At 51.6% G+C, this 27,904-nt stretch overlaps 3 protein-coding genes across 7 annotated transcripts; 2 read left to right on the forward strand and 1 right to left on the reverse strand.

Moving 5' to 3' along the window:
• The first annotated feature begins 2,435 nt into the window (after positions 1 to 2,435).
• TPM2 (tropomyosin 2) lies at positions 2,436 to 10,555 on the forward strand. 4 transcript variants are annotated; one of them, XM_032307408.1, is made up of 9 exons: positions 2,436 to 3,454; positions 3,883 to 4,008; positions 6,945 to 7,078; positions 7,176 to 7,293; positions 7,386 to 7,456; positions 7,595 to 7,670; positions 8,165 to 8,227; positions 8,394 to 8,463; positions 10,407 to 10,555. In XM_032307408.1, exons 1-9 carry the CDS (start codon positions 3,341 to 3,343, stop codon positions 10,487 to 10,489), a joined length of 855 nt encoding a protein of 284 aa, XP_032163299.1. In that variant the 5' UTR covers positions 2,436 to 3,340; the 3' UTR covers positions 10,490 to 10,555. The 4 variants fall into 4 exon arrangements, with proteins under 4 accessions (XP_032163299.1, XP_032163298.1, XP_032163297.1 ...); XM_032307407.1 differs by lacking the exon at positions 10,407 to 10,555 and adding an exon at positions 9,345 to 9,662 and having other exon boundaries at positions 2,442 to 3,454; XM_032307406.1 differs by lacking the exon at positions 7,595 to 7,670 and adding an exon at positions 7,913 to 7,988 and having other exon boundaries at positions 2,443 to 3,454.
• An 848-nt stretch (positions 10,556 to 11,403) lies between these two features.
• On the reverse strand, positions 11,404 to 24,003 carry CA9 (carbonic anhydrase 9). Of its 2 annotated transcripts, XM_032307388.1 has the most exons (12): positions 23,911 to 24,003; positions 17,221 to 17,455; positions 16,377 to 16,406; positions 15,939 to 16,109; positions 15,631 to 15,773; positions 15,463 to 15,555; positions 14,364 to 14,430; positions 12,884 to 13,041; positions 12,531 to 12,675; positions 12,357 to 12,383; positions 11,844 to 11,925; positions 11,408 to 11,736 (listed from the first exon to the last, which is right to left on the reverse strand). In XM_032307388.1, the coding sequence occupies exons 1-12, from the start codon at positions 23,983 to 23,985 to the stop codon at positions 11,670 to 11,672; spliced, it is 1,293 nt and encodes a 430-aa protein (XP_032163279.1). In that variant the 5' UTR covers positions 23,986 to 24,003; the 3' UTR covers positions 11,408 to 11,669. The 2 variants fall into 2 exon arrangements, with proteins under 2 accessions (XP_032163278.1, XP_032163279.1); XM_032307387.1 differs by lacking the exon at positions 23,911 to 24,003 and having other exon boundaries at positions 11,404 to 11,736; positions 17,221 to 18,190.
• On the forward strand, positions 23,958 to 27,697 carry ARHGEF39 (Rho guanine nucleotide exchange factor 39). Its single transcript, XM_032307397.1, is given in 10 exon segments — positions 23,958 to 24,104; positions 24,107 to 24,249; positions 24,435 to 24,529; positions 24,797 to 24,917; positions 25,174 to 25,292; positions 25,927 to 25,997; positions 26,248 to 26,376; positions 26,559 to 26,788; positions 27,040 to 27,128; positions 27,289 to 27,697. Coding segments are annotated over 10 exon segments (1,134 nt in total). The 5' UTR covers positions 23,958 to 23,983; the 3' UTR covers positions 27,305 to 27,697.
• Positions 27,698 to 27,904: the final 207 nt, after the last annotated feature.

A 27,904-nucleotide genomic window follows, 5' to 3' on the forward strand; every position in this document is an offset into this window, starting at 1 on the left:
TCATGCACTAGCAATTTAAAAAATAAATGCCAGCCTCACTTAATGTCCTTGATGAAGCAGTTTTTAGAAATTAATTTTATTAAATCTAAATCCTTGATTAACAAGTCTGCTTCTGCTTCTCCTTCTCCCTCTACCCCTACCCCCCCATTCTGGTGGTTACCAGAGGGAAGGTAGGGGGATGGACAAAATATGAAATAGATACAGGGCATTAAGAGGTACAAACTTCCAGTTATACAATAAATGTCATGGAGATGAAAAGTACAGTGTAGAGAATGTAGTCAGTAATATTGTAATAACATATGGTGACTACAGTCATTGTGGTGACAGTATAGAATTGTTGAATTAATATGTTGTACATGTGTAATTAATATAACATATGTTAATTATACATCAATATAAAAACATTGATGTTAACAGGGTTAATGTATAATGGGTTTCCATTGTTTTTAACTAATTTGTAAAAATTTTTAATTTTTTCTGTTTCCTTTTTTTATTTTTAAAGGTTTTATTTATTTATGTGACAGAGAGAAAGAAAATACAAGCAGAAGGAGCAGCAGAGGCAGAGGGAGAAACAGGCTCCTTGCTGAGCAGAGAGCCCAATGTCAGACTCAGTCCTCTCAGGACCCTGGGATCATGACCTGAGCTGAAGGCAGTTGCTTAACCAATTGAGCCACCCAGGTGCCTCTCAGGTTCCATTTTAATATGTTAAGTATTGATAGATATAATCCACTTCAACAAAAGGTTTTCGGATCTTCAAACCCTATTCTTAATTTTTAAGAATATAAGAGGTTCTAAAACCAAAAAGTTTAGGTGGAAAAAAAGTCTGAGAACTACTGCACTAGATCATAAGTTCCTTTAGATCCAGACAGTATTAATATTTTTGTGTGCATAAAAAAATTTACCCAGCATAAGTTTATCAAGTGTCAACTCTTATGCCTGATGCTGTATTACACACTGGGGATTCAGAGTTGAAAAAGTCCCTGTTCCCAGAGGATTCACAGGCCATTGAAGAAGACACATAGGTAGGTACAAGAACAACTCTAACAGGAACTATGAGAATTATAGGAGCCTACACCAAGAATACCAATCTATTAGGTGAAGGGAATGAGACGTGCAGTGACCAAGGAAGGCTTCCCAGAAAAGTCATAATTTGATCTGAGTTTTTAAGGCCATCAGAATCAGCCAACAGAAGAGCATTCTAGACAGAGGGAACAGAATACATAAAAAGTGGAAGCTTTAAGAGAAGTATGGTTATTTCCAGGTCCTGCATGTGGTTCAGTCCGAATGCAGCATGAAGTACAAGTCTGTGTATTGGGGGTGAGTCTGGGAATGAAAGGAAATGAGGCAGGGAGGTAGGCAGGGGCCAAAACGCAGGACTTCATATACCATATTAAGAAAAGTGGATTTTTATCCATAAAAGAGAGCGGCAGGAGGGAGGGGTTTGGGAGTATTCTAGTATCTTATTGGCAGTAACTTTTTAAAAGACTTTTGGTAACAATGTCAAGGTTCTGTTGAAAGAACATATGAATTGGGGGCCCAGGAGGAAGACCACAGCAGACACAGGCAGGGGGTACTGTAAGGAGCTGCCCTAGACAACCCCAGAGACATCATGTGTAGGAAGTAGAATCCACAGGATTAAGTGGCTGTGGAAAGTGAGGGACAGGGGAGCGATTGGTAACCCCCGGGGTTTAGCACTGGCTACTGGGGAGGGTGGAGGTGTCTTCGACGAGTTTGGGGAAAACAGGGAGATGGTGGCAATGAACGCTGCGAGGTCAAGTTTGTTCCACGCGTAGCATATCAGCAGCTGAGCAGATCTAAATACATTTCCGCACCCCGTCCCCAGCGGCCCGGGCCCGGGGCCCTCGGTTCCCACGGCTCCCGCCCCCACGAGCAAAAGCCAGCACCCCCCCCCCCGCCCCCACCAACGCTCTCGGCCTCAGGGGAGCGAGGAGAACCGCTCCCTCCCAGTTTCCTCCGCCGGGACTCCCCTTCCCCCTCCTCCGAAGCGGCTCTCCATTTCCTCTCCCCCCCAACCCCGCCCGAGGAAGCACGAAAACAAACAGCCCCGCACCCCGGGGCTCACACTTCCCGACGCGGGAGCGGCTCCCGCTGCGGCGGCCTCAGCCAGAGGAGGCATCCCGCCCCCGACTCCCGACGCCGGGAGCTCAGGAACTCTTCCCCTCGACCCCCGCCTTCCCCGCCTCAGCCCGGCCCCGCCTCCCCACGGGGAAACAGCCCAAAAAAGGGCAGAAAAGAAATTTTGGCGTAAAGTTGGCCAGCAAGAGGAGACAAGAGAGTCCGCAAGGAGAAGGAAAGGAGGCAGGGCGCGCGGGGCAGCGGCGGCGATTGGAAAGCCGGCAGGGGGAGGGAGAGGGGACGGAAGGGCCGCGTCCCGGGGGTGGGGGCGGGGAGCGCGCTGGGTCGGGCCCGGCGGGAGCCACGCGGAAAATATGCGGGGCACATGGCGGGCAGGGCGAGCGGGGCGCGGAGCTGGGTACCTAGCCGTTCCGCCACCGTAGGAGGGGCGCTGCCTCCGGGGCAGGGGCTGGAAGGGGAAGCGAGGGGAAGAGAGGTCAGGCCCGCCCTCGGGGGCAGCAGGCCCGGCCTCGTTCCTCACTGGCTCGGGACCCTGGGCTCCCTTCCTGCCTCAGCTTCCCCAAGTCCCTGGTGAGACTCACCGCTGTCACTACCACGTCAGTAACGCTGACCCAGAGTCTGGGACTCGGGGTAAACTGAGGTACTCGAACCACGGAGGAGCCCCGCCTCCCAAGAGACATTTAATCCAGGGGGATTTACAGGAAACTTCTAAATTAAGGGCAGCGACTGCTGCAGCTGAGGGGGGCACGCGGGTCCCTGCGGCCGCGCAGCTGCCGTGAGCTCACGCCCCGAAATAGCCCCAGGGGCCCCAACCGCAGCTGTTACTGGGCCCGGCTGTCACTCAGAGGAACTTTAGAGCCCCCAGCCCGAGGGTCCCCCTCCCCTCCGCAAGACCAGAGTTTTTCCAGCAGACTGTACCAGCTACTTTACCTTCCGACGGCTGGGGGGTGGGGGAAGGGGAGGAGCCTCGAGGAGGGCGGTCCCGAGGGGGGTGGGCGCAGGGGGCAGCCGCGCTCCCCCACCCGGCTGAGCTTCTGCCCCTACAAGGTTTGGGCCGCGGTGGGGGAGGGTCCCGGCCCCCGGCTCCGCCCGGCCCCTCCCAGCCTTTTAGGCGCCCGCGCGGCTGGGACATCCCAGTCCCGCTTGGTCTTCCTCGCCCGTCACCCGAGCGCCCAGTCCGCGCAGCCAGCCCAGTTCGTCCAGTCTACACTGCCCGTCGGCCGGCCCGCCCCCCACCGCAGCCATGGACGCGATCAAGAAGAAGATGCAGATGCTAAAGCTGGACAAGGAGAATGCCATCGACCGTGCGGAGCAGGCCGAGGCCGACAAAAAGCAGGCTGAGGACCGCTGCAAGCAGGTGGGGGTCCCGGACCCAGCGCAGCGCCCTCCTCCCTAACGAGGGAGGGGTAGGCCCTGCCCTGTGCCCCCTAGCCTGAGGCCTGCGATCGCAGGCTTTCCCCTCCAGTGTGGGGGCTGGACTTTCACATTACCATCAGGAACCCAGCCAAAGCCACACTTAATCTCACCCACCATACCTGGGCAGCTGCAGTCTCCCAATTTCCACACCTGCCCCTGCAGAGCAATGATGGGCCCAGCTTCTTGGGGCTGGAAGCTTTATCTCTAGCCCCACCAGGTTCCTCTCAACACCCCTGGCTGCACTGTCCTTCCTCTGCTCTCCTGCTTCCTACCTGACAGCCTCTAAGTACCTTTTAGTAGCCCCCTCACCCACAGCCAGACCTCCTTCCTGGGGCTCCGGCCTAACTAACCAAGGCCTCTCCCTCCCAGCTGGAGGAGGAGCAGCAGGCCCTCCAGAAGAAGCTGAAGGGGACAGAGGATGAGGTGGAAAAGTATTCTGAGTCAGTGAAGGACGCCCAGGAGAAACTGGAACAGGCTGAGAAGAAGGCTACCGATGTGAGTGTGTACCTGGGGTATGGTGGGAGAGTGCACTGGGAGGGGTCCCAGATACAGGAATGAAGGGAGAAGGGGACCTGGACATCCCCAGCACCAGGACAGAAATAGTTTCCTCTCAGAAACCCAGGCCAAGGCAAGGTTGCACAATTAATCTAAGGCAGTGGGTAAATCAAAACCACACACCATTTCCCCCAGAAGATGCAGCCTTGTAAGTCCATTTGGTTCCAGCTCTTAGAACGCACAGTGATCAAGCAGTTAGTCATCGTGGGGGGGTGGGGTGGTACAAGAATTTACCATCTACCTCAATTAATCCTCTAGCTGAAAGTGGAGAAGAGGTTGTAGCTCCATTTGCAGGGTGTGGGGTGTGGGTGTAGGTTCTACTGAGTAGGAGGAGGGAGAGGAATCCAGAGATGGGGCCTGACTTGAGTTACACCCCTGGGGGGCCATTAGAAATTCCCTGGCCTTGACCTCTGGCTCCAGCAGCCCTGCTGTGCACTGGGGCCCAGCTCAGGTTCTAATGGCCCCTCATTTACCCTCATTAAGCTGTCAGCCTTGAGACCATGCCAGGCCACAGGACAGAAGGACAGGGCCACAAATGCCAAGGCAGCCACCTTACCAAGTCCTGTTCACTCTGATATTTCTCTGTCCACCCTACATCCCCCTAACCAGACTTCTCTACCTTCTGCCATTCCCAGCCCCCACCTTGAGGTTGAAGAATGGCCAAATGACCATCCAAATGACTTTGGTTATGATACTTGTACTATTCTCTGCCTCAGTTTCCCCACTTGCCTTCCATCCAGGATTAAAATGAGTCTATGATTGGAGGTATGGTAGGATTGACAAAAGTAGGTCTGAACATTTGAGATCTGAGGTGACATTACTGTTTATGTTGACCATTATCCATGTTCCCCAATACCTCCCTGCCAAGGTTGGTTTCTCTGACCTCCAGGCTTGGTTTTGGTTCTCCACCAGCCCTGGCACTTGGGAGGGAACTGACCTGCAGCTGCTCGCAAAGACAGCCCTGTGTGTCTGACACTCTATAAATAACTAAGGCCCAGTGCAGCTGGAGGCAGGACTGGAAACCCAAGGAGCTGGGTGGGGGCTGGAGGGGAGGAGGGGAGGACAGGGACAGAGCCAGGGATGCAGGGCAGCAGCGCCAGGAGTCAGTAGCAAACACTGCCTGGACTTACTGTATGACCTTGGACACAGCACTTCACTTACACAATGCCTCAGTTTCTCCCTTCTCTCTTCACATTTATCCAGTGGGGACAGTAGTGCCTGGCTGTGGTTGGAGAGCAGCATCTATAAACTGGGAAGAGCTTGAGAAGTAGAAAATGGCAATTTTCAGCCCTGTGATGAGGACCCCAGGACTTCCCAGACTTTTTAGAGTCATTTGTCATCCCACTATCACAAAGAGAGTTTTCCTTTTATAGAGTCTCATCTTTCTCTAGAGTAGACCCCTAAGGTCCCCCAGAGTCATTCTTCCCAATCCCCACTGCTGTCCCCAGAATCCTTCCACACTGAGTCATCTGGTCCTCTGCCCATGATGAGCTTTTGTCACTCTAGGTGGCCTCAAGCACCTGGAGGACAAGCCATGACTTTATATGGTGCTGAGTTTCCCCTGCTGTTCCATACCACCCAGGACCTACTTTCTACCTGCTCTGCCCCCAGGGCTGCCACCCATCCCTTCCCTCTTTCACTTCTTCCCCTACACTGGTCCTTTGTCCTTTCCAATCTTAAATCTCAAGGTCTTTGTCTCTGAAGGAGACACAAGGATAACCTAACATTTATGGAGTGCAGACTCTGCGGATAGTGTGCCCAAGTGCTTTCCACATACTGTTTTACAATTTCCCAAACTTGGCTTATCATCAAAATCACTTGGAAGCTTAAAAAAAAAGAAAGCGGGGGGGGGGGGGATTTCCAAGCTCCTGCCCTGGAAATCTCATTTCAGTGCACCTAGCGTGGAGCTAGAAAGCCTGTTTGGTTTTACAAGCCCTTCCACGTGGTCTTGATTATAAGAAGACCTGCATTACCTCAGAACCACCTACAGAAGAGGAACTGCTTGTGTCAACTCAGATTTAAAATTTAAAAAGGAGGAATCTGAGGCCTGGAGGGACTAAATAAATTGCCCAAGGTCACATAAGTGTAGAGTGAGTGAGCTGTAGCTGACTCAGAGCCCCTGCTCTTCACACCAAACTGCAGTGCTTCTCTCATTTTCCTTTATTGGAGGCCCTTCTTGCTCTGCCTTCTTATTTTCATAAGGTATCATCATTGTCCGTGGACCATTCCCAAAACCTCCGTGGTTCTACTTCTACTGCAGATCTGGGGCTGCACATGTGTCACTCACACTGCCCTAGCACCGCCTCCAGGTGCCTCCTGGCGGGGCGGGGAAGGGGAAGGGCCTGTTCAGAAGCCCCTTGTTAGAGCCACAGATGTCTCCCCTAGGCCTGGCTAGGCACCAAGCCCCTCACTGGGAGTCTGACTGGCAGCTGGTGACATCACTAAGCTTGACTCTGTGATTGGCTGTTTTTAGCAGCGGCTCTGTCTGGTTGGCTCGATTTTCCCCACCCCCTTGGGCCAGGCTTTGTTGTGGAGGAGTCAGGAGGGCTCAGACCTGGTCTGAGCTTGAAGCTCTTTCAGTGGGTACAGAAAGGCCTGCAGATAACCATCAGGAAACTATGCACAGTGTTAGAAGAGTCCCTGAAGCAGAGGAGTGGAGCTTGTTAAGGAATGCATGTTTGGGGCTGGAGTAGAGAATCTGGATAAAAGATGGTTGGTTAGCAGGGAGGAAAAAAAATAGACTGAAAGTCTGGAAGCCAGGAAACAGATTCTTTCTGACAAGAATCTTACCATCCTCTGGAACCTCTCTGATCCTCATCCAAGGCAAAAAAAAAAAAAAAAAAAAAGCCCCCTGACCTCTGGCCTTTGACCCACAGGCCGAGGCAGATGTGGCCTCCCTGAACCGCCGCATTCAGCTGGTAGAGGAGGAGCTGGACCGGGCGCAGGAGCGCCTGGCCACAGCCCTGCAGAAGCTGGAGGAGGCTGAGAAGGCAGCTGACGAGAGCGAGAGGTGGGCAGGGAGCCTCCCAGAGGGCGGGCCAGGCAGGGGCTGGCAGCCTGTCTCTGCTGGTCCTGACCCCACTTCCACCCCACACCCTGCGCCTCAGAGGAATGAAGGTCATCGAAAACCGAGCCATGAAGGATGAGGAGAAGATGGAGCTGCAGGAGATGCAGCTGAAGGAGGCCAAGCACATCGCTGAGGATTCCGACCGCAAATACGAGGAGGTGACAGCCCTGCCCCACTTGTCTCCCTCCCAAACCACAGATGTTCCCAGCCACTCACCAGAGGTGTGTGCCTTCTGTCCCTCTCCCCGCAGGTGGCCAGGAAGCTGGTGATCCTGGAAGGAGAGCTGGAGCGCTCAGAAGAGAGAGCAGAGGTGGCTGAGAGGTAAGGAGACCCTGGGGCAACAAGTGAAACTTGGCCTGGTCCGTGGCTCTGGGGTACTCTGGACCGTGGGAGGCAGTTTCCCAGGCTTGGGGCGATAGGGACAGGTCCTGTCTTCTGACCCCTAACTGCTGCCCCCAGCCGCGCCAGGCAGCTGGAGGAGGAACTCCGAACCATGGACCAGGCCCTCAAGTCCCTGATGGCCTCAGAAGAGGAGGTAGTGACCTCTCTGGACCTTTCTGGGCAGTGGTGCCTTCTCTCAGCTCACCTTCCCCCCCAAGTCTCAGGCTGCTCTCTCACCTGCTGGGGGTTGGGAAGGGCCTGGGGCTTCCAAACTCTGCCTGCTGTCACTCTCACAACTTTGCTCTTCTCTTCTCTCTTCCACCCCTTCCTCACTGTGCGGTCTCCACTGTCTCCCACACTGTGCCCTCACACCCCCCCACCACACACCCCCTGCAGTAAATGTGGGGACCTAGAGGAGGAGCTGAAAATTGTTACCAACAACTTGAAATCCCTGGAAGCCCAAGCGGACAAGGTAGAAGGGGGTAGACGGGCAGTGAGGATGGGGTCCTGCAGGGGAGGGAGGAGGAACGCTCAGGCAGGGAGGGGCTGGGTGTTCCCTGGAGACAAGATCAGGAGTAGCCTGTGGGCTCAGTGGAGTGAAGGAGTTGTGGAGGCGACCTCCTGATGGCATGTGTATGTCCCTAAAAGTATTCCACCAAAGAAGATAAATATGAAGAGGAGATCAAACTGCTGGAGGAGAAGCTAAAAGAGGTGAGACCTTCCCATCCCTGTTCTTCCCTCGAGCCCCCATCCCCGGCAGAGACTGCCTGTGGCAGGGACTTTGGGAATAGGGATGGAAGAGGAGGTTGACTTAAGTGAAAGTACCTGGGAGGGTCTAATTTTTATCATTCCCCCTTCTTCTTACCTTTACTCCCAGGCTGAGACCCGAGCAGAGTTTGCCGAGAGGTCTGTGGCAAAATTGGAGAAGACCATCGATGACCTGGAAGGTAAAGGGATATTCCCCTAATTCCCAAACCTTTTTAAGTCGGTCTGTCCCTTATTACATGTCCCAGATAAATTGGTGTTGGACCACCTAGGACTCCACCAGCTCCCAGGGCTGTGCCCACCATTCAAGTAGCTGCACCTGGGTGCAGTGTGCCCACTCCAGTGCTTCTCGAACTTGAGTAGGGTCAATGCTGCTGGTCCTCAGACCACACTTTGAGTAGCACTGACCTAGACAATTTGTCCCCAAGTGCAACATAATAGCACTATATCACAAAGCTCTCTTTATTAAAAATAGAGAGATTTGGTTTAATATCTAAGTTTTCATGACATTAATGGAAAATACTATTTTAAGCTAGATTTGATGAAAATGAACATCCAGGTATTTGCTGTCTGTGGCTGTTTCTCAGTAGTAGCAAGAATGTCGTACCTAAACTGTATTTTCTTTTTATTCTACGATAACCCTTTCATTTTCGTAATTCCCACTTCTCATGCTTCTAGCCTTCTCAGGCAAGCCTCAATTTTATCTCCAACTTTAGGACCTTTGTCCTTTCTGGCCCTAGCACCCTCCCCTTGAAGCAAGCACTCCTACTCATTCAAAGCACTGTGCCCCATGTCCCTGAGGGAGGTAGGAGCTCCAAGGGGAAGGACTGATTTGGCCTCCAGAGAAAAAAGAGACAGGGGTACAGAGAGGGGAAGAGGGAGCCCTCAGGGCTGTCCAGCCTGTTCTCTGGCCTATTTCTCCTACTCCATCTTTGTCCACCTCTCTCTGATTCTTGTTCTCTCTTTCCATTACCCTCTCTCCTTCCTTTCCTCTTTCCCTTCATTCCCTCTCCCCACACTCCCGTCTGGCTCCCTTCCCCTGGACCCCCACCCCCACCCCCAGACGAGGTCTATGCACAGAAGATGAAGTACAAGGCCATCAGCGAGGAACTGGACAACGCACTCAACGACATCACCTCCCTCTGAGCCCCACGCCAGTGTGGCCCCCTCAGCCCCTTCTCTCTCCTCTTTCCATTCTCTGTGGGGAGGAGGCAGGCAGGAGGAGCAAAATGGTCAGCATCACACAGCCAGGCTGGGCGCCGCCTCAGAGAGCCCCCGCCACACCTGCCGCCCACCTTGGCACTTGCTTCGTCCTTCTATCCACCCACTCCACCCAGCCTCTGCCTCTTTCTGCTGCTTAATAAACTCAACTTGGTCTCCATGCTGTTTTCCTGCCCTCCAGAGAGCACTTCCTCACGCCCTCAAGAGACCCTGGCTCTTACAGACACCCCCAATCTTGTGAGCCCCACCCCCACACTGAGCTCACCCACAGAACACTGTGGCCCACACAGAACCCCCTTCACATGGCACTCTCGCTCTGTCACTGTCTAACTGCTGCACGTTGGCACAAATCATCCCGTCAGTCGCTGTGAGCCCTCTGCTGCCTCTGAGACACGCTCTTATGCCGACCTAGCCCTGTCACTAGTGCCGAGCACACCACTGCGGTTCCAGGATGAAGGAAGGACTGGAGAGGAGATGGGTGGGGAGGTGCCAAGGACGGGCCAGAAGGTGGTGAAGGTCTGGGGTGACCATTGGGAAAACCCTGCATCCCAACATGGGGCTTTCACTGCAGGTCTGGTTTCTGCCTCAAGCCTGTCTGTCTGGCCTTCCCCTTTCTGGCTCAGTCTTTGTCTTCCCTTCTGATTCCAACTCTGGTAAACCCTCTAGAGAAGGAGGTAAAGTAGTTTATGACTCAGGCCTCCCCATCCCACCCCCACGACCCCGAAGCCTTGAGTGAGGCATCTGTCTCTCTCTTGGTCAATCCGTCCATTTGCCCGTGGCACGGGATCCTCAGATTCCTTCATGCTTATGTCTTCCTGTGCCTTCATCCCATTCCAAGTCTGCCTCATCCCCCATCTCCCCTCATGTCTCCCTGCCCCTCCTCACATGCTGCTTCCCCTCACAGAGACCTTGGCCAGTGCCAAGGAAGAGAACGTGGAGATACACCAGACTCTGGATCAGACCCTGCTGGAACTCAACAACCTGTGAGGGTTGCTCTGCCCCCAGCCGGGCTGCCGTCGCCGCCCCAACACAATAAAATGGATGTTACCTGCATCACGGGGCCCTTTAAACCTTTCTTTGATGTTAGCAATGGTGGTGGTAGTTTTCCAAAGTAGAAAGGCTGAGAGGATGCCCAAGGGGAGCAGTGGAGTGGAAGGGCCCGAGTGACCATACTCCACAGTAGGACTTCCTTTACCAAGGGAGCCAAGGGGTGGGGGCAGTGGGTTCCCTGAGGAGGGCTGTGAACAGGCTGAGTGAAGCAGAGAAGCCCCTCTGGACTGGGGGAACATCCAAGCCCTTATTATCCATACCGCAAAGGAGCTGCAGTCAGCGGCCCTGTGCCATTCTAGCAGCGGCCAGTCTGAAGGAAAAACAGCAAAGCTACGCAGATTTTACTTGAGCAGGGTCAAAGCCCTAAAGCCTCACTATGATTTTAAGCCTGGAGGCTAAGCCTGCCCTACCCCCAGACACATACACTGCTGTGTGTGTGCCCAAGGCCATTCTATCTCAGTCATTTCTACAACCTTCCCGAAAACATGTGATAGGCAGTAATGCCACCCTCCCCCACCAAACTGTCCACACCCTGATCCTGTGAAAAGTTACCTTATGTGGGAAAAGGAACTTTGTGTTTAAGCTAAAGATTTTGAAATTAGGAAATTATCCTGTGACCCAAGTAGGCCCAGTGTAATCACAAAGGTTCTTATAAGAGGGAGGGAAGGTCAAAGGCAGTCGTTAAGAGATAAGACAATGGAAGCAAGAGGCTAGGGCGATAGAGGAAGGGACCGCCAACCCAAGGAATATTGGGCATCTAGAACCCGAAAAAGGAAGCCTCCCCTCAAAGTGCCCAGAAGGAACCAGCCCTTACTGACACCTTGATTTTGGCCCAGAAGATTCATTGTGGATTTCTGACCTCCAGAACTTAAGAGGATAAATTTGCATTACCATTAAGTTTGTGGTGATTTTTAAAGGCAGCAATAGGAAATAAATACACCATCCTCCTCATCTGGGGAACAGAGCTGCCTTCCATATATTTTATTAACATTTATTTTAAAAAACATTTGGCCCTTAAAAAGAAAGTGGTATAATGGGTAGGACAGGACAAAGTCTCCAGCTCCCCCTCAGATTCTTCTGGCTGGCTTCTCTGCACATTCTCCAAGTTCCAAGGCCTCTAGGCAACAGTCTCCGTGACCTCTGCTGGGTGGTAGCTAACATTCCCTTTGGTCCCACTTCGGAGTCTACACAACACAAAAGCCCAATCAGAAAACTCCAATGTGCATGAAACTGGACTCATCCAGGGAAGTGGGCCTGAGGAAGAGGGGTGTCAGGAAGTGGGCAGGTATACCTTTGCTGCCTTCTCATTTGCACAAGGAAGGCGATGCTTGTGACTGCAAAGAGGAGGCCAAAAACCAGGGCCAGGATGTCACCTGGAGGGAGAGGAGAGGCTGCCTCAGGGTGACGAGGAGTCTGTAGGATTCCCTCAGCCTGCTTCAGCGTATCCCCCACCCTGCCCTCCCCCAGGTTCTCCAGTTGCCCTCAGTGTCAGAATCCAGAAGAGGCCCACAAAGGAATGGGGTTGGATACACAAGAAAGAATAAGATAAGCACCTCTTTTTCTTACCTAAAAGCAAAGTAAAAGAGGTTGTTTGAGAAGGAGGATGCTAGGAGATTTCTGTAGCTTCATGCTAATTAACTTTTGCCCTGGGGACAGCGGAATCCTCTCTCCCTTGATCTGACACTCTATCTAATTGGGGTTGGAGGTCTGTTCTGCAGAAAAGGAGAAGGGGTAGGGGTGGTCCTAGCTCCTGAGGCTGAATGATGCCAAGGGGTCAGGGGCCAGAGATGGGGCACAGACTCACCAGCAGCAAGGCAGGAATTCAGGTGGACTGAAGAGGAAAAGGACACATTAGAACCAGGGTCTGTGACTGCCAGTGACAGACACAGGCACAAATGAAGACACATGGGAGGATGACGGATCTGGGATTGGGGGTGGGGGACGGGGCATGGCACTATGGGTCACCACAAAGCTGCACCTGGCTCAACAGTCCTGGGGCTGCCCTCTGTTTCAGTGAGGAAGGAGGCCTCGATTATTCGCCCATTCAAAGGCTGCGTTGCTCGGAAGTTCAGTTGTAGCCGTGAGTCATCGGGTCCCCACAGGGAGCCAGAGAGGGTGTGGAGCTAGGGAAGTCAGGAGACAGATGTGGGGGTAGGCTCATGACAAGAAAATGAAATGGTCACAGGCCTACTCACCGCCAGCCCTCAGGGCTTCACCCTCTCTGTCCCCCTCGTCCCCCATACGGCTGCTTCATCTCTTTATGCACCTTGATCTCATCCCTACACCCCTTTCCCCCACATCCCCTGTGTCACCACCATGCCCCAGCCCCACCTGCTTCGCACTCAGCCTCACTGTCTGGTTGAACACAGTCCAGATGACCCCCTGGGCGCAGGGGGGTGTGGTTAGAGACCCCTCATAGCGGAAGTAGCGGCTGAGGTCAGAGGGCAGCAGCGCAGATACATCCAGGCCAGGGACCCAAGTCTCTGAGTCTGTGGAGAGGACCTGTGCCAGAATCCCACCTGGACTGCTTTCCTCCAAAGCTTTGGAGTATAGGGATACAGTTTCACCTCCCAGAAGCCAAGCTGATGCAACTTCCTGAGACCACTTCTTCACTAAGTATGTCCCTTCCCATAACTCAGCATAAGACCTAACTCAGAATAAGGTAAAAAGTCTGTGGGGCCTCACAGAGTGAAAGAAGTGCTCCCAAAGTCCTCCCTGAGTCTTCACTCTTATTCTGCATACTATGATAACATGCTGGACTACAGATTTAAACCCAAAATGAATCAAAAGGAAAAATGAGCCCTGGGGTGGGCTCAGTGGGTTAAGCCTCTGCTTTAGGCTCAGGACACGATCTCAGGGTCAGAACCCGCCCCCCCCACAATCAGGTGCTCTGCTCAGCAGGGAGCCTGCTTCCACCTCCCCCCACCCCACCCCACCCCCTCTGCCTGCCTCTCTGCCTACTTATGATCTCTCTCTGTGTCAAATAAATAAAATTTTTTTAAAAGGTGGGGGGAGGGAATGAGCAGAGTAACTTGTAAATATAAACATTTGAAACCATAAAAAACAGACACAAAACTCAAAAAAGCACAGTTCCCTCTAGTTTGGTAAAATGTAAGTTCCAGAAGTGAGGTTTAAAATTACTTAGAGTGAGAGGCACCTGGGTGGCTCAGTGGGTTAAGCCTCTGCCTTCAGCCCAGGTCATGATCTCAGGGTCCTGGAATCGAGCCCCACATTGGGCTCTCTGCTCAGCAAGGAGCCCTGCTTCTGCCTCTCTCTCCCTCTCTCTCTCTCTCTCTCTGCCTGCTTGGGATCTCTCTCTCTCTCTCTGTCAAATAAATAAATAAAATCTTCTAAAAAAATAAAATAAAATAACTTAGAGTGACTGAGAAGGCAAAGATTTTCAACAAAAGTACAACTTTAAAATATTTGATGCTTATGGAGGAGAAATAGAGAATTTTCAGAAAAATTTTAGCTCTCTGGACTCAGCCTCTGAAGTTCCAAATGCTTTTGTTGGGGGGGGGGGGCTTGTTTTGTGTCTTCTTTTGGTTTTTGTTTTGATTTGGGGTTTTGTGGAGTTTTGGGTTTTTTGGGGGGGTGGAGTGAGGTTTTTGTCTGTTTATTTTGGTTTTTAGCCATAAAGCCTGTAGGCCTCTGCTCAGCTTTGTAATTATTGTCAAGCTCACAGTCAGTTCACACGTTGGTTCCCTGCCTGTGGGAGCCAGCCCATCTCCATCCTCACACCTAAGGCTCCCCAAGGACAGTTCTTTATGAACAAGAGTATTGAGGGTAGTGGCCAAACCAACAAACTGACCTTCCTCCGTAATTTCTTCCAAATGTGACAGCAACTGCTCATAGGCACTGTTTTCTTCTGGACCCTCCTGGGAAATGACAGTTCAAGACAGGATTTTACAGGTATCCAAGGTCGTGGCTGGAGGCCTGAAGGTGAGGTGGGCTTCCCATACTCTGAGAATGCTGGGAGAACACAAAGTCTTGTGTATTACTACTCAGTGGATTTACTTTTATTTGCAAACGAATTTAACCTGCTTGGTGGACTGATTTTCAATGGTAAGTTGGAGGAGAAGGTGGGTCACTTTCCTAGGATAGGAAGCCTCCAGGGACCTGGGTCCTACTATCTTTTCCAGTCTCACTGATCCTACGTCCACATACACACTCATGGTCTCCCCACAGAAAACCATAATAACCTTTGCATTCACATTTCCTCTACATTCACCTGAATAATTCATGTGTTTGCCTTTGGAGCAAGGACATGCTATCTCAGAGGCACTTCTCTGAACTTTGTGCTGTTAAGGCTGGCGTTAAAGAGTCAGTAAGGCAGTGACAGAGCCTAGAAGGTATCTCACCATCTGCCCTTTTTACTAGCCTCTTCTAATCACTGTGTATGTACCCTGGATCCATACTGGTCCAAAGATGTCACTAAATAATTCTCTAGGCTTCACTGCATTACACAAAACGGAAATTATAGGTTACCGGAGTATTCAATAAATTACTCTTCCTGGCGTTCCCCCCGCCCCCACCCCGTTCCACAGCCATTCCCTGAGTGGATATATTCTTACTCCACATACACTGTTGGCTCTGCATGGAACATCTTTTCTTTTCCACTACTGAAGGCTTCAAGTTTGACCTCCTCTGTGAAGCTTTCTCTGACCACCTCTTTAACTCTGTCTGTGCCCTTTGTATCAGCCTCCCCCACCGGCTGTAGGCGGAGCCACGGTTTTGGAATCCTTTGTGTGGCTCAGCGCCTGGCTTACAGGGCGTGTCGAATGAATTAATGAGTGAATGAGGACGGCCAGCGGCCAGGGTGAGTGTGCTAGGATGGGATCTCTGGGGTCAAGCTACAGTGAGCCCTGGGGCGTGGGGAAGCAAGGGATAGGGATGTCCAGGGCTGGTACCTGCAGAAAGGCGGCCAACACGGCCAGCCCCCCGGGGCGCCCCAAGGCTTCATCAACTTTGGCAAATGCAGTGCTGAGGTGAACCACATGGATCTGGAGAGAAACAGGGTAGAAGTGGGCAAAACCCCCGGCCCAGCGCCCCCCTTCGCCTCTCCGCTGCGCGCTCACCTCGGCTGGGAAACGGTGGCCGTCAACCGTGTGCTCCGAGCCCGGGCGACCCGCAGCCCCCCAGTGCAGATGCAACTGCAGGGCCCGGTACTCCCGCCCGGGACCCAGGGCCATCTCCAGCCCCGGCGGCAGAGTCAGCTGCACTGCGAGGGAAGAGGCAGGTGAGCCGAGAGGAACAGCCTACCTGGAAGGCCCAGCCTAACTCCCAAGCACCCGCCTGGCGGGCCCTCGGCTCTGGACCGGTCCCTGTTTGGCAGATACCTTCCCCGCCTCCTCCCCGAGGCTCCGCCGCGAGACCCCTCCCTCACCCGTGTGGCCATTGTTGCGCAGGCGCAGTTCTGGGAGTTTCGGGAGCTCAAAGCCCAGGAGTTCGGGGGGTTGCAGAGCCCGGCAGAATGCAGCGAGCTCTGGGCGGATATCTACCGGCGATTGGAAGCGGCCTGCGCAGGCTGGGGACACCTGGGGCCAGGGCGGGTCGCCTGGAGTGAGAGAGTGTGGACCGGCAGTCTGGTGACAAGATCAGAAATAAGAAAGCGGGGTAGAAAAAGGGAGGGGGTGGAGTGAGAAAGCATGGGGCGGGAAATAGAAATCAGGGATGTGGACAGAAACAGGGAGCAGGCTGCGCGTTGGGGGCTGTCAGACATGGATGCAGTGGGTGGGACACCCAAGATCAGAGTTCGGGATGGCTGGGGGGTCAGATCAGAGCAGGGTGCCCAGGCTGGGTGTGCAGGGGGTAGGTGTCTCACCTCCATAGCGCCAATGACTGTGGTCATCCCCTGCATCAATGAGAAGAATGAAAAGCCGATCTTCAAGCCCAGTCCCTCCCCAGCGGCCAGAAAGAGATGGATCCCCCTTACTAGTAGGGGTTCTCCAACTCAGATGTCTTACAGGGTCATAGCAGGTAACCAAAACACCTAACGTGGCCAGATATAAAGCACAACGGATTGCAACCAAATATAACACCACAGCTTGGGAAACCAAAGATCCTACTGGTCTCAGAGATACCAGTTTGCAACCGGTGTCTTTGTAAAGTAGGTGGGGGGCCTCAGTCCCCAGGCCCAAATCAATAGACCCTCTTTTCTTTCTCCTTGTCTCCAACTCCCTTCCCAAGGTTCCTGGTTTCTGAATCAAAATACCAGGTTCCCCTACTTCTTATTCCCCCTTCCCAGGTCTCAATTTCTTCATCTGTAGACTGAAGATAAGGTGATCTCTACAAGCCCTCTGGCTCCTCCTCTGCTTCCCAACCACCCCTGCCATCCTTTCTCTTCTCTTCCCTCGTATTCCTACTTCTCTCCACCTGTCTTCTCTCTTTCCACATTCTGCATCTTTCTCCTCTCCAACCTCCCCTTTTTTCTTTCTCATCTCTTCCTGCTCACCTTGCTCCCTCTGTGCTTTTTGTCTCCCCATTCATCCCCTTCTAGCTCTGAAAGGGGAAGGGTCTAGTGGCATGAGATCCCCTGGGGATGGGAAAGACTACTGTCGGAGTGCAGACTCCATTCCTTCTCTGAATAATCCCTGCCTGGGCTGGGGTTTAGTGTGGGAAGGACAAACCTCCTGGAGTCTAGATTTGGAGGGCCGATGACCGCTTACCTTTGTTGTGCCTGTAGTCATTATTCTGGGAGCCTTGGGGGTCCCTGGGTGCCTCAACAGTAGGCAGATCCTCTAACTTCAGAGAATCCTCTTTTCCTGGTTCAGTCTTCATTCCAGATGGGTCCTGCTCTCCCGGTGGGTCCTCGTCTCCGGGTGGGTCCTCTTCACTGGGTAGCTTTTCCCTGTCCAGTTGATCATCTTCCCCAGATGAATCTCCTCCCAACCCAGGCGTCCCCTGTATACGGGACAGGCTCTGGGCATGGGCAGGCACCAGGAGCAGCAGTGCAAGCAGCAGTTGCAGGGCAGGGCCCGGAGAAGGGGCTGGGATCGACAGAGGGAGCCAGGGTCTGGGGCACAGGGGAGCCATGTGGCTGACTGTGGGGTGTCCCAGACACGGTGTGTACGGGCTGTACGTGCATCGGAAACAGGAGCTGGATGGGGGAGGAGCAAGCCTGGAGGGGAGCAGGCTGACTCACAGAGGGCCCTTTTGTAGAGATGGAGCCAAAGTCCTGTGGGTCTGCCTGGCCCTGTGCCCCCTCCCCGATACCAAAGCCTGAATGGGGGTGGTGCGAGGGGCAGGTATGTGCACAAGCAGGAGGTTATCGGGGTCACAGGCTTAGCCTGGAATCCAAGGCACCACCTGGCACTACACAGGCTCCCCCTGGCACCGCCCAGCTGCTCACCAGGCAGCCTCAGCTAACCCTGGCCTGCTTCCCAGGCCCAGGCAGAGAAGGGGAAAGACAGGGAGTTGGGGCCCCCACAGCCTCTGGCTGAGAGGGGAAGCAGCCCATGTATATATCCCTGGCCTAGCCAGGGAGCAGATAAAGGGGTAGGACAAGCTGCTGGGGAAGCCTGGGAGCAGGAGGACAGATAGGTAGGTGGGAGGCAAATCTGAGTATAAATGGAAAACTGAGTGGGGCACCTGGGTGACTCAGTCCTTAAGTGTCTGCCTTCTGCTCAGGTCATGATCCCAGGGTCCTGGGATTGAGCCCCACATGGAGCCCCCCATCAGGCTCCCTGCTCAGTGGGAAACCCACTTCTCCCTCTCCTACTCGCTCTGCTTGTGTTCCCTCTCTTAGTGTGTCTCTGTCAAATAAGTAAATAAAAAATCTTTAAATGCAAAACTGAGTATATGTACAAGAGGGACTGTGAAGACTTTACAATAAATTGATTTTTCATCATATTATACATCTGTTCAAAAACCTTCATTAGCTTCCATCTGCCCATCTTCTTCCTCTAGTTGACTTTCAAGTCCTTCAAAATCTTACCCAAGAATCCTTTCCATTTTATCTCCTACTATTCTCCCTCATACTCCAGCCAAATTAAAACATTCATTTTCCCCCCCAACCTCTGACCACCTTTGTTCATCTAGTTCTCACTGCTGGGAATACCATTCACTCTTATATTTAACAAAATTTATTTAGCCTCTACTATGTCCAGCACTGGGCTATGGACTAAATGTACAGAAATGAATAAGATACAATCCCTGCCCTAAGGAGCTCACTGTCTAGTGAGTGAGGGCACAATATTCAGTGGAGAGAGATTAATTCTGCCTTAGAAAGTAATAAAGAAGTAGGCAAAATCTGATCTGGCTTTTGGAGAAGTAGCAATTCAATTGCTAAAAACAATGGGGAGAATGGTATTTTGTGCAAAGGAAAGGCATCAAGTATCTTGTGCAGGAGAATGACAGAATCCAATTCTCATATTAGGTTGTGTTGAGTGCTGGTGTGGAGCATGGATTGGAGGGGGAGAGCAGATACAAGGAGATGAAGACTGAAAGGACCCTAAGAATGGACTTGGGGTTCCCAGTATGCCTGTTCATTTGAAAAACATTGATACTCCCCTAGGGATGCAGCACTGAACTAGAGAACCCACCTCTACTGTTCTGTAGCTCACATTCTAGTAAGGTCCCCACAGTTTCAACAAACCAAAAGAGATTAAGGCCATCTCAGGAAGTTCTTATCTGGGGCTAAATTCAATAGATATGTGCCAGTATGATTGTATGCATTAGAGAAACATGTTGAAATATTTCTAATCCTGTTAAGAACTAGTTCCCAGCTTCAGGGCGCACCTTCTACCTCCCTCTTCTCTGGGGTCTCTACTAATCTCTTATCTAAAAAGGTAATGCCTGGGTGGTTCAGTGGGTTAAAGCCTCTGCCTTCAGCTCAGGTCATGATCTCAGGGTCCTGGGATCAGGTCCCACACTGGGCTCTCTGCTCGGCAGGGAGCCTGCTTCCTCCTCTCTCTCTCTCTGCCTGCCTCTCTGCCTACTTGTGATCTCTCTCTGTCAAATAAATAAATAAAATCTTAAAAAAAAAAAATAGGGGCGCCTGGGTGGCTCAGTGGGTTAAAGCCACTGCCTTCGGCTGAGGTCATGGTCTTAGGGTACAGGGATCAAGCCCCGCATTGGGCTCTCTGCTTGGTGGAGAGCCTGCTTCCCTTCCTCTCTCTGCCTGCTTCTCTGCCTGCTGTGATCTCTGTCTGTCAAATAAATAAATAAAATATTTTTTTAAAAAATAGGGGTGCCTGGGTGGCTCAGTGGGTTAACCCTCTGCCTTCAGCTCAGGGTCCTGGGATTGAGCCATGCATCGAACTCTCTACTCAGCAGGGAGCCTGCTTCCCCCTCTCTCCACCTGCCTCTGCCTACTTGTGATCTCTCTGCAAATGAATAAATAAAATCTTTAATAATAATAATAATAATAATAATAAAGAGGTCATAAATAAAATCTTTAATAATAATAAAGAGGTCATGACTGGCACAGCAGAGGCCCAACCAGCTTCCACTGTCAGGAATCAGTACTTCTGTACCCACTACCCTGTAAAATAGTTTTACTGTCTCTCCTGTCTAAGTCCCTCCTATGATTCAAGACTTAGCTCAAGGGCCACCTCCTCCACTCTCTTCCACAGGAAGAGATTTCTGGTGCCACTGAACCACTACAGTTCTTTGCCTACCCTTACTAATAACCTTGCCCACCATCCAACTTATATTATGGTGATTTATGACATTTTATCTGCTCTAATAGCATTGAGTTCCATAAGGGCAGGGTCCAGTATTTGATTAAGTCTTTTATTCACCAACCATTATGGAGCATTTTTCTCTCTGCAGATCACCTTGCCAGGACTTGAGGAAAACCAAATCAACTAAGACGGCTTCCCTGCCCTCAGGGAGTTCATTGTCGGATGACTTGTGTTTGCCAAGAGCATGAGGTCACATTTTTACAGCACCCCAAATTATCTGCCTTGTCAGATTAACTGTCACAGTGTATACCAAAACTTGCACAGAGCTGAACAATTGCTGTCCTCCAAGGAGGGAGGCAGCCTAACAATCCAGGTTGCTATTTCTGGAGCCAAATTAAGAGCCATCCATGGAAATCTGATCCAGTGCGCAATGTGGAAGGTCAGCTTATTGTCTGGGTTGGCTGTGATGTCAGCACGTTGGTTAGACACTGACTCATGGAGGGTACATGCTAGTGATACCGAATTGGATGGACTTGGACAAGACAGAATGTAGTAATGACAAGTCTAGTTGAGGTGGAAGAGGTCATGGGCAGCCACAGTAGACAGAAGCACCATGCTTACTGGGGTCTGGAGTCTGTATGTGTGGAGATCTTTCTCCAAGACCCATCCCAGCTTTACTTCATTTTCCCTCTTTACAAATGTTCTTCATATTTTCATCGTTTCCTTTTTTGGTCTCTGTCAAGATTTCCTGGTACACTTCTCTGCAGCACTCTACATCCACCTGCCTCTCTGCCATCTCAGCTGCTTTTAGTCAATGTTTCAGAGCCTAGATCTGTGTCTATGTGCAGGTCTCTCTCTGTTTCAGCCTTTTAATTTTCCAAATGCCATTCTTCATGCTGCTGTGTCTTTCTTCAGCGCTCTGTTTCTGTGTGTGACTGTGTCTCTGGTCTGGGTGGGGAGTATAGACTCTGACCCTGGATCATGCCTTTGCAGCTGGGAGACTGCCAAACTCTAAAACAGGTTCAAGCTCCCAGAGTCTTACTCTGGGACCTTTCCCAGGTTGGGACATGGTGTACTCAGGACCAACTGACTGGGGCACCACCTGCCTGTGCATGGCCTCTCTGTGGTGTTTATGGCCAAGTCTTTGGTCATTAGGGTCTGTGCCTTCAGACATTTAGGGCCATGTTTCTGCTCATCCCGGGGCTGCAGAAGAGACTCCTAGTGATATAGATTACTGTGGGATTGGGGCACCTGGGTGGCTCAGTGGGTTAAGCCTCTGCCTTTGGCTCAGGTCGTGATCCCAGGGTCCTGGGATCGAGCCCCGCATCTGGCTCTCTGCTCAGTGGGGAGCCTGCTTCCTCCTCTCTCTCTGCCTGCCTCTCTGCCTACTTGTGGTCTCTGTCTGTCAAATAAATAAATAAAATCTTAAAAAAAAAAAAAAAGATTACTGTGGGATTATCTGTCCCATCTTGCCATGAACTCCTAGCGTGGACTGCCCCACATTCACTGAAGAGTGTGTAACTAGTCCTCACCTATATGGTATCATCAGTTTCCTTGAGTCCAAGGTACAGTCTGACCCAAACTTTCTCTTTCCGCCATTCAACCCTTCAAGTTGTTTTTCCCTGATCTAAGTCCAGCATTTCTCCTTAGAATTCTTAGAATGTCAGTGAGCTAGAGGGGACCTCAAAACCCTAACAGTACTCTGGTTTTTGTCTTGGGTTCCAAATTCCTAGGGTTCCACAGTGGGAGGAATGCAGGGTCTGAAAGTTTCTTAACATTTTGGTTTTTAATAGTATATTTTTTTCCGGTTAAAAAGTAATGCATGGGGGTGCCTGGGTGGCTCAGTGGGTTGGGCCTCTGCCTTCGGCTCAGGTCATGGTCTCAGGGTCCTGGGATTGAGCCCCGCGTTGGGCTCTCTGCTCAGCAGGGAGCCTGCTTCTGCCTCTCTGCCTGCTTGTGATCTATGTCTGTCAAATAGATGAATAAAATCTTAAAAAAAAAAAAAAAAGTAATGCATGCAGGGCACCTGGGTGGCTCAGTCATTTAAGCATCTGCCTTTGCCTTAGGTCATGATCCCAGGGTCCTGGGATCAAGCCCTGCATCAGGCTCCCCTGCTTCTCCCTCTCCCTCTGACAGCTGCTCCCCCTACCTGTGCTCTGTCAAATAAATAAATAAAATCTTAAAAAATAATAAATAAAATGTAATGCTTGCATGCTCCAGCAGAAAACTTACAAAAAGGAGAAAAACATTAAGAGAATTTTGGGGGCGCCTGGGTGGCTCAGTGGGTTAGGGCCTCTGCCTTCGGCTCAGGTCATGATCCCAGGGTCCTGGGATCGAGCCCCACATCGGGCTCTCTGCTCAGCAGGGAGCCTGCTTCCCTTCCTTTCTGCCTGCCTCTCTGCCTACTCTGTCTGTCAAGTAAATAAAATCTTAAAAAAAAAAAAAGAATTTTAAAAAATCATCTTATTTGTCCCATTCACCTCTTTAACCTCAGCGACCCAGTGCCTGACACAGATTAGATGCTTAAAAAATATTTGTAGAGTGCATTAACTTCAATCCCATCACCCAGAGATAACAACCACAACTACCTCTTAATTGCTTATCCTTCCAGTCCTATATATGCTATACCTAAATGGGATCATATTGTACAAACAGCTTTGTTAGCCTGGTTTTTTGGTCTTGGCAATATACTCTGCATGTTTTTCCATATTGATAGGCTTTTTACATTTGTAATGCTTTCATATTCCTTCAAATAGCTGTACCATAATTTTCCTAGCCAATTTTCTACCACTGGACATTTAGAAGGCTTCCAATTTTTATAAGGTTACAAACAACACTGTACCACCCATTCTGGTATATATATATATATATATATATATATATATATATATATATATATTTTTTGGTATACATATTTTTGTTCACATCTATTTCTTTAGGGTGCATTCCTAAAAATGGAACTTCTAGGTGATAAGAGTAAGCACTTAAAAAAAAAAAAAGATATTTATTTATTTATTTGACAGACAGAGATCACAAATAGTCAGAGAGGCACACAGAGAGAGAGAGGAAGGGAAGCAGGCTCCCTGCCGAGGAGAGAGCACGATGCGGGGCTCGATCCCAAGACCCTGGGATCACGACCTGAGCCACCCAGGCACCCCAAGAGTAAGCACATTTTAAGACTTCTCATACATATTGGCAAAATGGCTCTGCCAATTTACCCTCTAGGGCTACTGCCAATTTCTCGAAAGACCTAACGAAGTAAGGAAAATCTGGTCCATTTTATCTTTGACGGGGTAGCACAGACTAATCAACTACAAGCTTGAGCCTTTGACCAGAATTACAGCAATTCTGACCACCACGTTAGTTACTGACATTTGCTGATCAGGAGCTAATGGGCTGTCAGGTTTTGGATCAGTATGAAAGGAAAAAACGAGTTAGTAACTTAAAACCTATAAACTTGTCCAAGGGCCAAAACATTTCAAACCTTGTGACCCCTGAGGTTTCCTAGTAGTGAAAGCACTGGGGACGACTGGACCCCAGATCTGGCACAGGCCCAGGAGAGAATATGTACGGTAATTATTGCCCCTTTCCTAATTTTACAGATAGGACACTGAGGTCCCGCTGATGTCTGCTTTCCAAGGTCCAGACTACAGCCCCAACTTAGCGCGCGCCAGTCCAGAGGAGGGCCACCCACCTGCCCCACTCAACGCCGCCTGAGCTGGCTTCTCGCACCTGCAGCGCCGCCCTGGCGGTAGGGCAAGGTCCTAACCGCAGAGACTCAGGGCCTTTCCGCGGGCCGCCGCGCATGCTCCGTCCTGCGCGCAGCCTCCCGGCGCCAGGGGGCGCACTCCTCTCTCTGGCCCCGCCCCCGGAGCGGTTGGGATTTGAATGTCTGGCGGGCTGCGGCCGGAAGAACCGACCCCTCAGCTTGGCATGGAGAGATGCGGCGCCAGCGGACGGTGCACAGTTCAAGAGCAGCGTGCCCGTTGGGAGCGGAAACGCGCCTGCACTGCCCGGGAGCTGCTGGAGACCGAGCGGCGCTACCAGGAACAGCTGGGGCTGGTGGCCACGGTGCGGACGCGCACGCCCTCCCGTATGGGGCGGGGACCCCAGGGTATAGGAGGGTCTCTGCGAGGTATAGTGGGTCTTGGGCCGGCCGCCTGCATTTAGGGAGCTCAGGCATTCTAGTTTCTAGCAGCGGCTTGGCATTAGCCTCCTCTTCTGGCAGATTATATACCTGTACTCTCCTTCCGCAGTACTTCGTGGGGATTCTGAAAGCCAAGGGCACCCTGCGACCAGCAGAGCGTCAGGCCCTGTTTGGGCCCTGGGAGCTCATTTACGGCGCCAGCCAGTGAGTAGAGGGGCGAGGGGAAAGAGAAGGCGGGGGGGGGGCACTCGCCTCTGGCAGTGCACGAAGCTTGGAGTCGGGGGAGACCCAAGTTCATATACGGAGTCTGCCAGTTGCCTCAGCCGTGGTCTTGGCCCAGTGCCTTACCCTGCCCCACCTTCCATCTGTAAAATGGGATAATACCACTACCTCCAGGGCAAGGTTATGAGAATTCAATGAGGTGGTGCCTGAGTAGTTGTTGGACTGCTTTTACTATCCTCACCCACGCAGAGAGCTTCTTCCCTACCTCGAAGGAGGGCACTGGGGACAGGGGCTGGAAAGCTTCTGCCCCCACCTGGAGCTCTACACCGAATTTGCTGCCAACGCAGAGAGGTCCCGGACCACCCTGCAGGTAACCCGAAGATAATCTCAAGTTCTTCCCCTCTTGCCCCATACATTGCCTCTTCCTCTGGAGCTCCAAACTTCACTCATACTGTTCCTACATTTCTACAGCCCCGTAGGTGTCCCCCATCTCTCCAAAGTTCACTGTAGGGCTTCTCCCAGGAGCACACAGCTTACAGAGGGCCGGGTGGGGGGGTGTACACAGATGAATACAATATAAGGAGTGGCTTCTCTCCCTGCTGCCAATCCTTTCCCTATCACTCCAGGAGCAACTAAAGAAAAACAAGCGTTTCCGGAGGTTTGTGCGACTTCAGGAAGGCCGCCCTGAGTTTGGGAGCCTTCATCTTCAGGACCTGCTCCCTCTGCCTCTGCAGAGGCTCCAGCAGTGAGTAAACTCCCCTGGATTCAGCCAACCTCTCTTTTCTGGGTCTGTATGATCGCTGCTCTCAGCTTTGTGGGGTTTATGGCTTCTGTCCCATTGCCTCTCCTGGGACCAACCGCTCTTAAAAACCTCTTGCAAGAGTAAATGTGAACCCACTGGAGTAGCTGGGGTCTGCAGCTCAGGCCCTTAGCTAGGAATGTGGAAGTCTGCACTGAAGTGAGGGGGCCTGTAATAGAAGCAAGGTATCTGGAAGAGTCGGTTGAGGTGAGAGGTTTGCCTACCTTAGATTTTTGTTCCTGGGGACGTTAAGAGCATATAGTCAGGTTGTCTTTAGATCCTCCTTGGATGGATTAATTTTCATTAATCTTGGATTAAATTTCATTAATCTAATTAACTAGACTCCCAAATCATGGTCAGTCTGCTCCTGACTCTTCAGTGTGGGAAGATGGAAGCAGAGGGCCATGTGGGGTGAGCCTGGGTTCTGAGTCCCAGATGAAAGAAAGGAATGCAACCATCAAAAGCAGGTCTTTCCTGGCCTTGCAACTAAAGTGTGTGTTGGGAGCGATCTGTAGGTCAGGCAGAAGGAATTCTGCCCAACTCTACTTCCCCTCGTGGACTTCTAGCTGTCTAATTCCAGGTATGAGAATCTTGTTGTGGCTTTGGCTGAAAACACAGGTCCCAACAGCCCTGACCAGCAACAGCTCACACGTATGTTCTTGCTCCTCTGAAACACAGGCAGGAGGCTGCCTCTCCTGTTCTGGTTCTGCCTTTCTGGTTCTGTCCTCTAACAATGTCTGGTATGTCCCTATCTTCCACTGACATGTACACAACGTGTCTGTTGCCCTGCCTGCCCTCCCAGAGGTTAGACCCTCACCCTAGTCCCCTCCAGAATAGCCTTTCCTCACCATCAGTCACCCAAAGTCCTGTACCAGGAATGGGGTGGGGGGTGTTGTTCCAGGGGCTGCCCGGCTGATAAGTGAAACCGCCCAGAGAGTCTACAGCATTGGTCAGAAACAGAAGAATGACCAGCACCTCCGGCGTGTTCAGGCTTTGCTCAGTGGCCGCCAGGCAAAGGGGCTTACCTCAGGTACTGCGCGCTCCCCTTCTCTGTGCCCCACCCCATTCCCAATCCTCAAACTCCCCTTTTCTGACCCTTTTTCTGTATTGCCAGCACACATGCCCTATTTCCTTAGCCTCCCCTTCCTTCTGCTCCCATGGATCGTGGTCCTGGAGCTGCACCAGAATAACAGCTCTCCCACCGCCCCCCAGGTCGCTGGTTCCTACGCCAGGGCTGGCTATTGGTAGTGCCTCCCCATGGGGAGCCCCGGCCCCGAATGTTCTTCCTCTTCTCCGATGTGCTCCTCATGGCCAAACCTCGACCCCCACTGCACCTGCTGCAGAGTGGCACCTTTGCCTGCCGTGCCCTCTACCCCATGGCCCAGTGTCAACTCCACAGAGTCTTTGGCCACTCAGGAGGCCCTTGTGGTGGACTGCTCAGCGTAAGTTATGGGCGGGAGCCCTAGTTCGGTAGGAGAGGCTCAAAACAGGCCCTGAATGCCTATGTACTATTTATCCCCTTGGCCTAGGCCCCCTTCAGAGGAACTAAGCCACCTGCATTGAGATGAGAGGGGGGTTGGGGTTCATCCCTAGTTCTCACCTCAGCCCTGAATTACCTTCATGGAAACAGCAAGGCCTTCAGCTTTAGCCTGGACCTTTCTGAGCCCTGCACTAAGTGGTGATTTCTCCCTAGCTGTCCTTTCCCCATGAGAAGCTACTGCTTATGTGCACAGACCAGGAGGAGCTGTTGCACTGGCACCACAGTTTGACTCTGGCCATCAGGTAAGAGTGCTGTGATGAGGCCCATGGGCCGGGAGTGAGCAGTTCTAATCCTGTCTCACGTCTAACACGTGCTGGGCTGCCCCACCCCCAAGGCCATGGGTGATTTTGTCTGAAGAAAGTGCTCATGGCAGTGCCTGAACTGATCGTCTTTTCTCCACAGCAGCCAGAAGAACTAGAAGAATCTTCATTCCAGAACCCAGTTTACTTGAGAGACAAGTCAAAGTCAGAGGAGTACAAAGAAATCTTCAGTACTAACTAAACAAAACACACACAACACTTCATGGTTGGAGAAGGGTCATTTCGGGTTTGCTTGGGACCAAGCTATGCCAGCTCATCTGACCAGCCCTTGAGAATCAGGAAACCAAGTCCCACCCTGGTGAAGTTCTGCTGAACCAGCCCCTCCAAAGCACATGAGGGGATTTAGGACTGATTAAGCTCAGTGCTGGATTCCTGGGTGGTTGTTTATCAGGACTGCAGCTTTGTAAATGTGGATGTTTTTATGTTGAATACAGTTTCCGTAATTTATTTTCCCACTGCATTTTAGTAAATATTTTTCTTCTTCCCCTTTTTGGAAAGGCCTTTCTGTCTCAGCTCTGCAATAAGGGAAAGAGAGGTGTTTGTGCCCTGAAGGCTGCCCTGCTGGTGGCCTCAGGAATATAAGGAAAAGAGCTGGAGCTCCCTCTCTCTCAGCTCCCACACTGGAAGGTGGCCTCTTTTTATCCTAATAAGGGAAGCTTTTCAGGAAGGCCCAGCTGTTCTTGGGCACCTAGTATGGG

The sequence above is a fragment of the Mustela erminea genome, chromosome 12 (assembly GCF_009829155.1).
Source record: "Mustela erminea isolate mMusErm1 chromosome 12, mMusErm1.Pri, whole genome shotgun sequence".
NCBI lineage: Eukaryota > Metazoa > Chordata > Mammalia > Carnivora > Mustelidae > Mustela > Mustela erminea.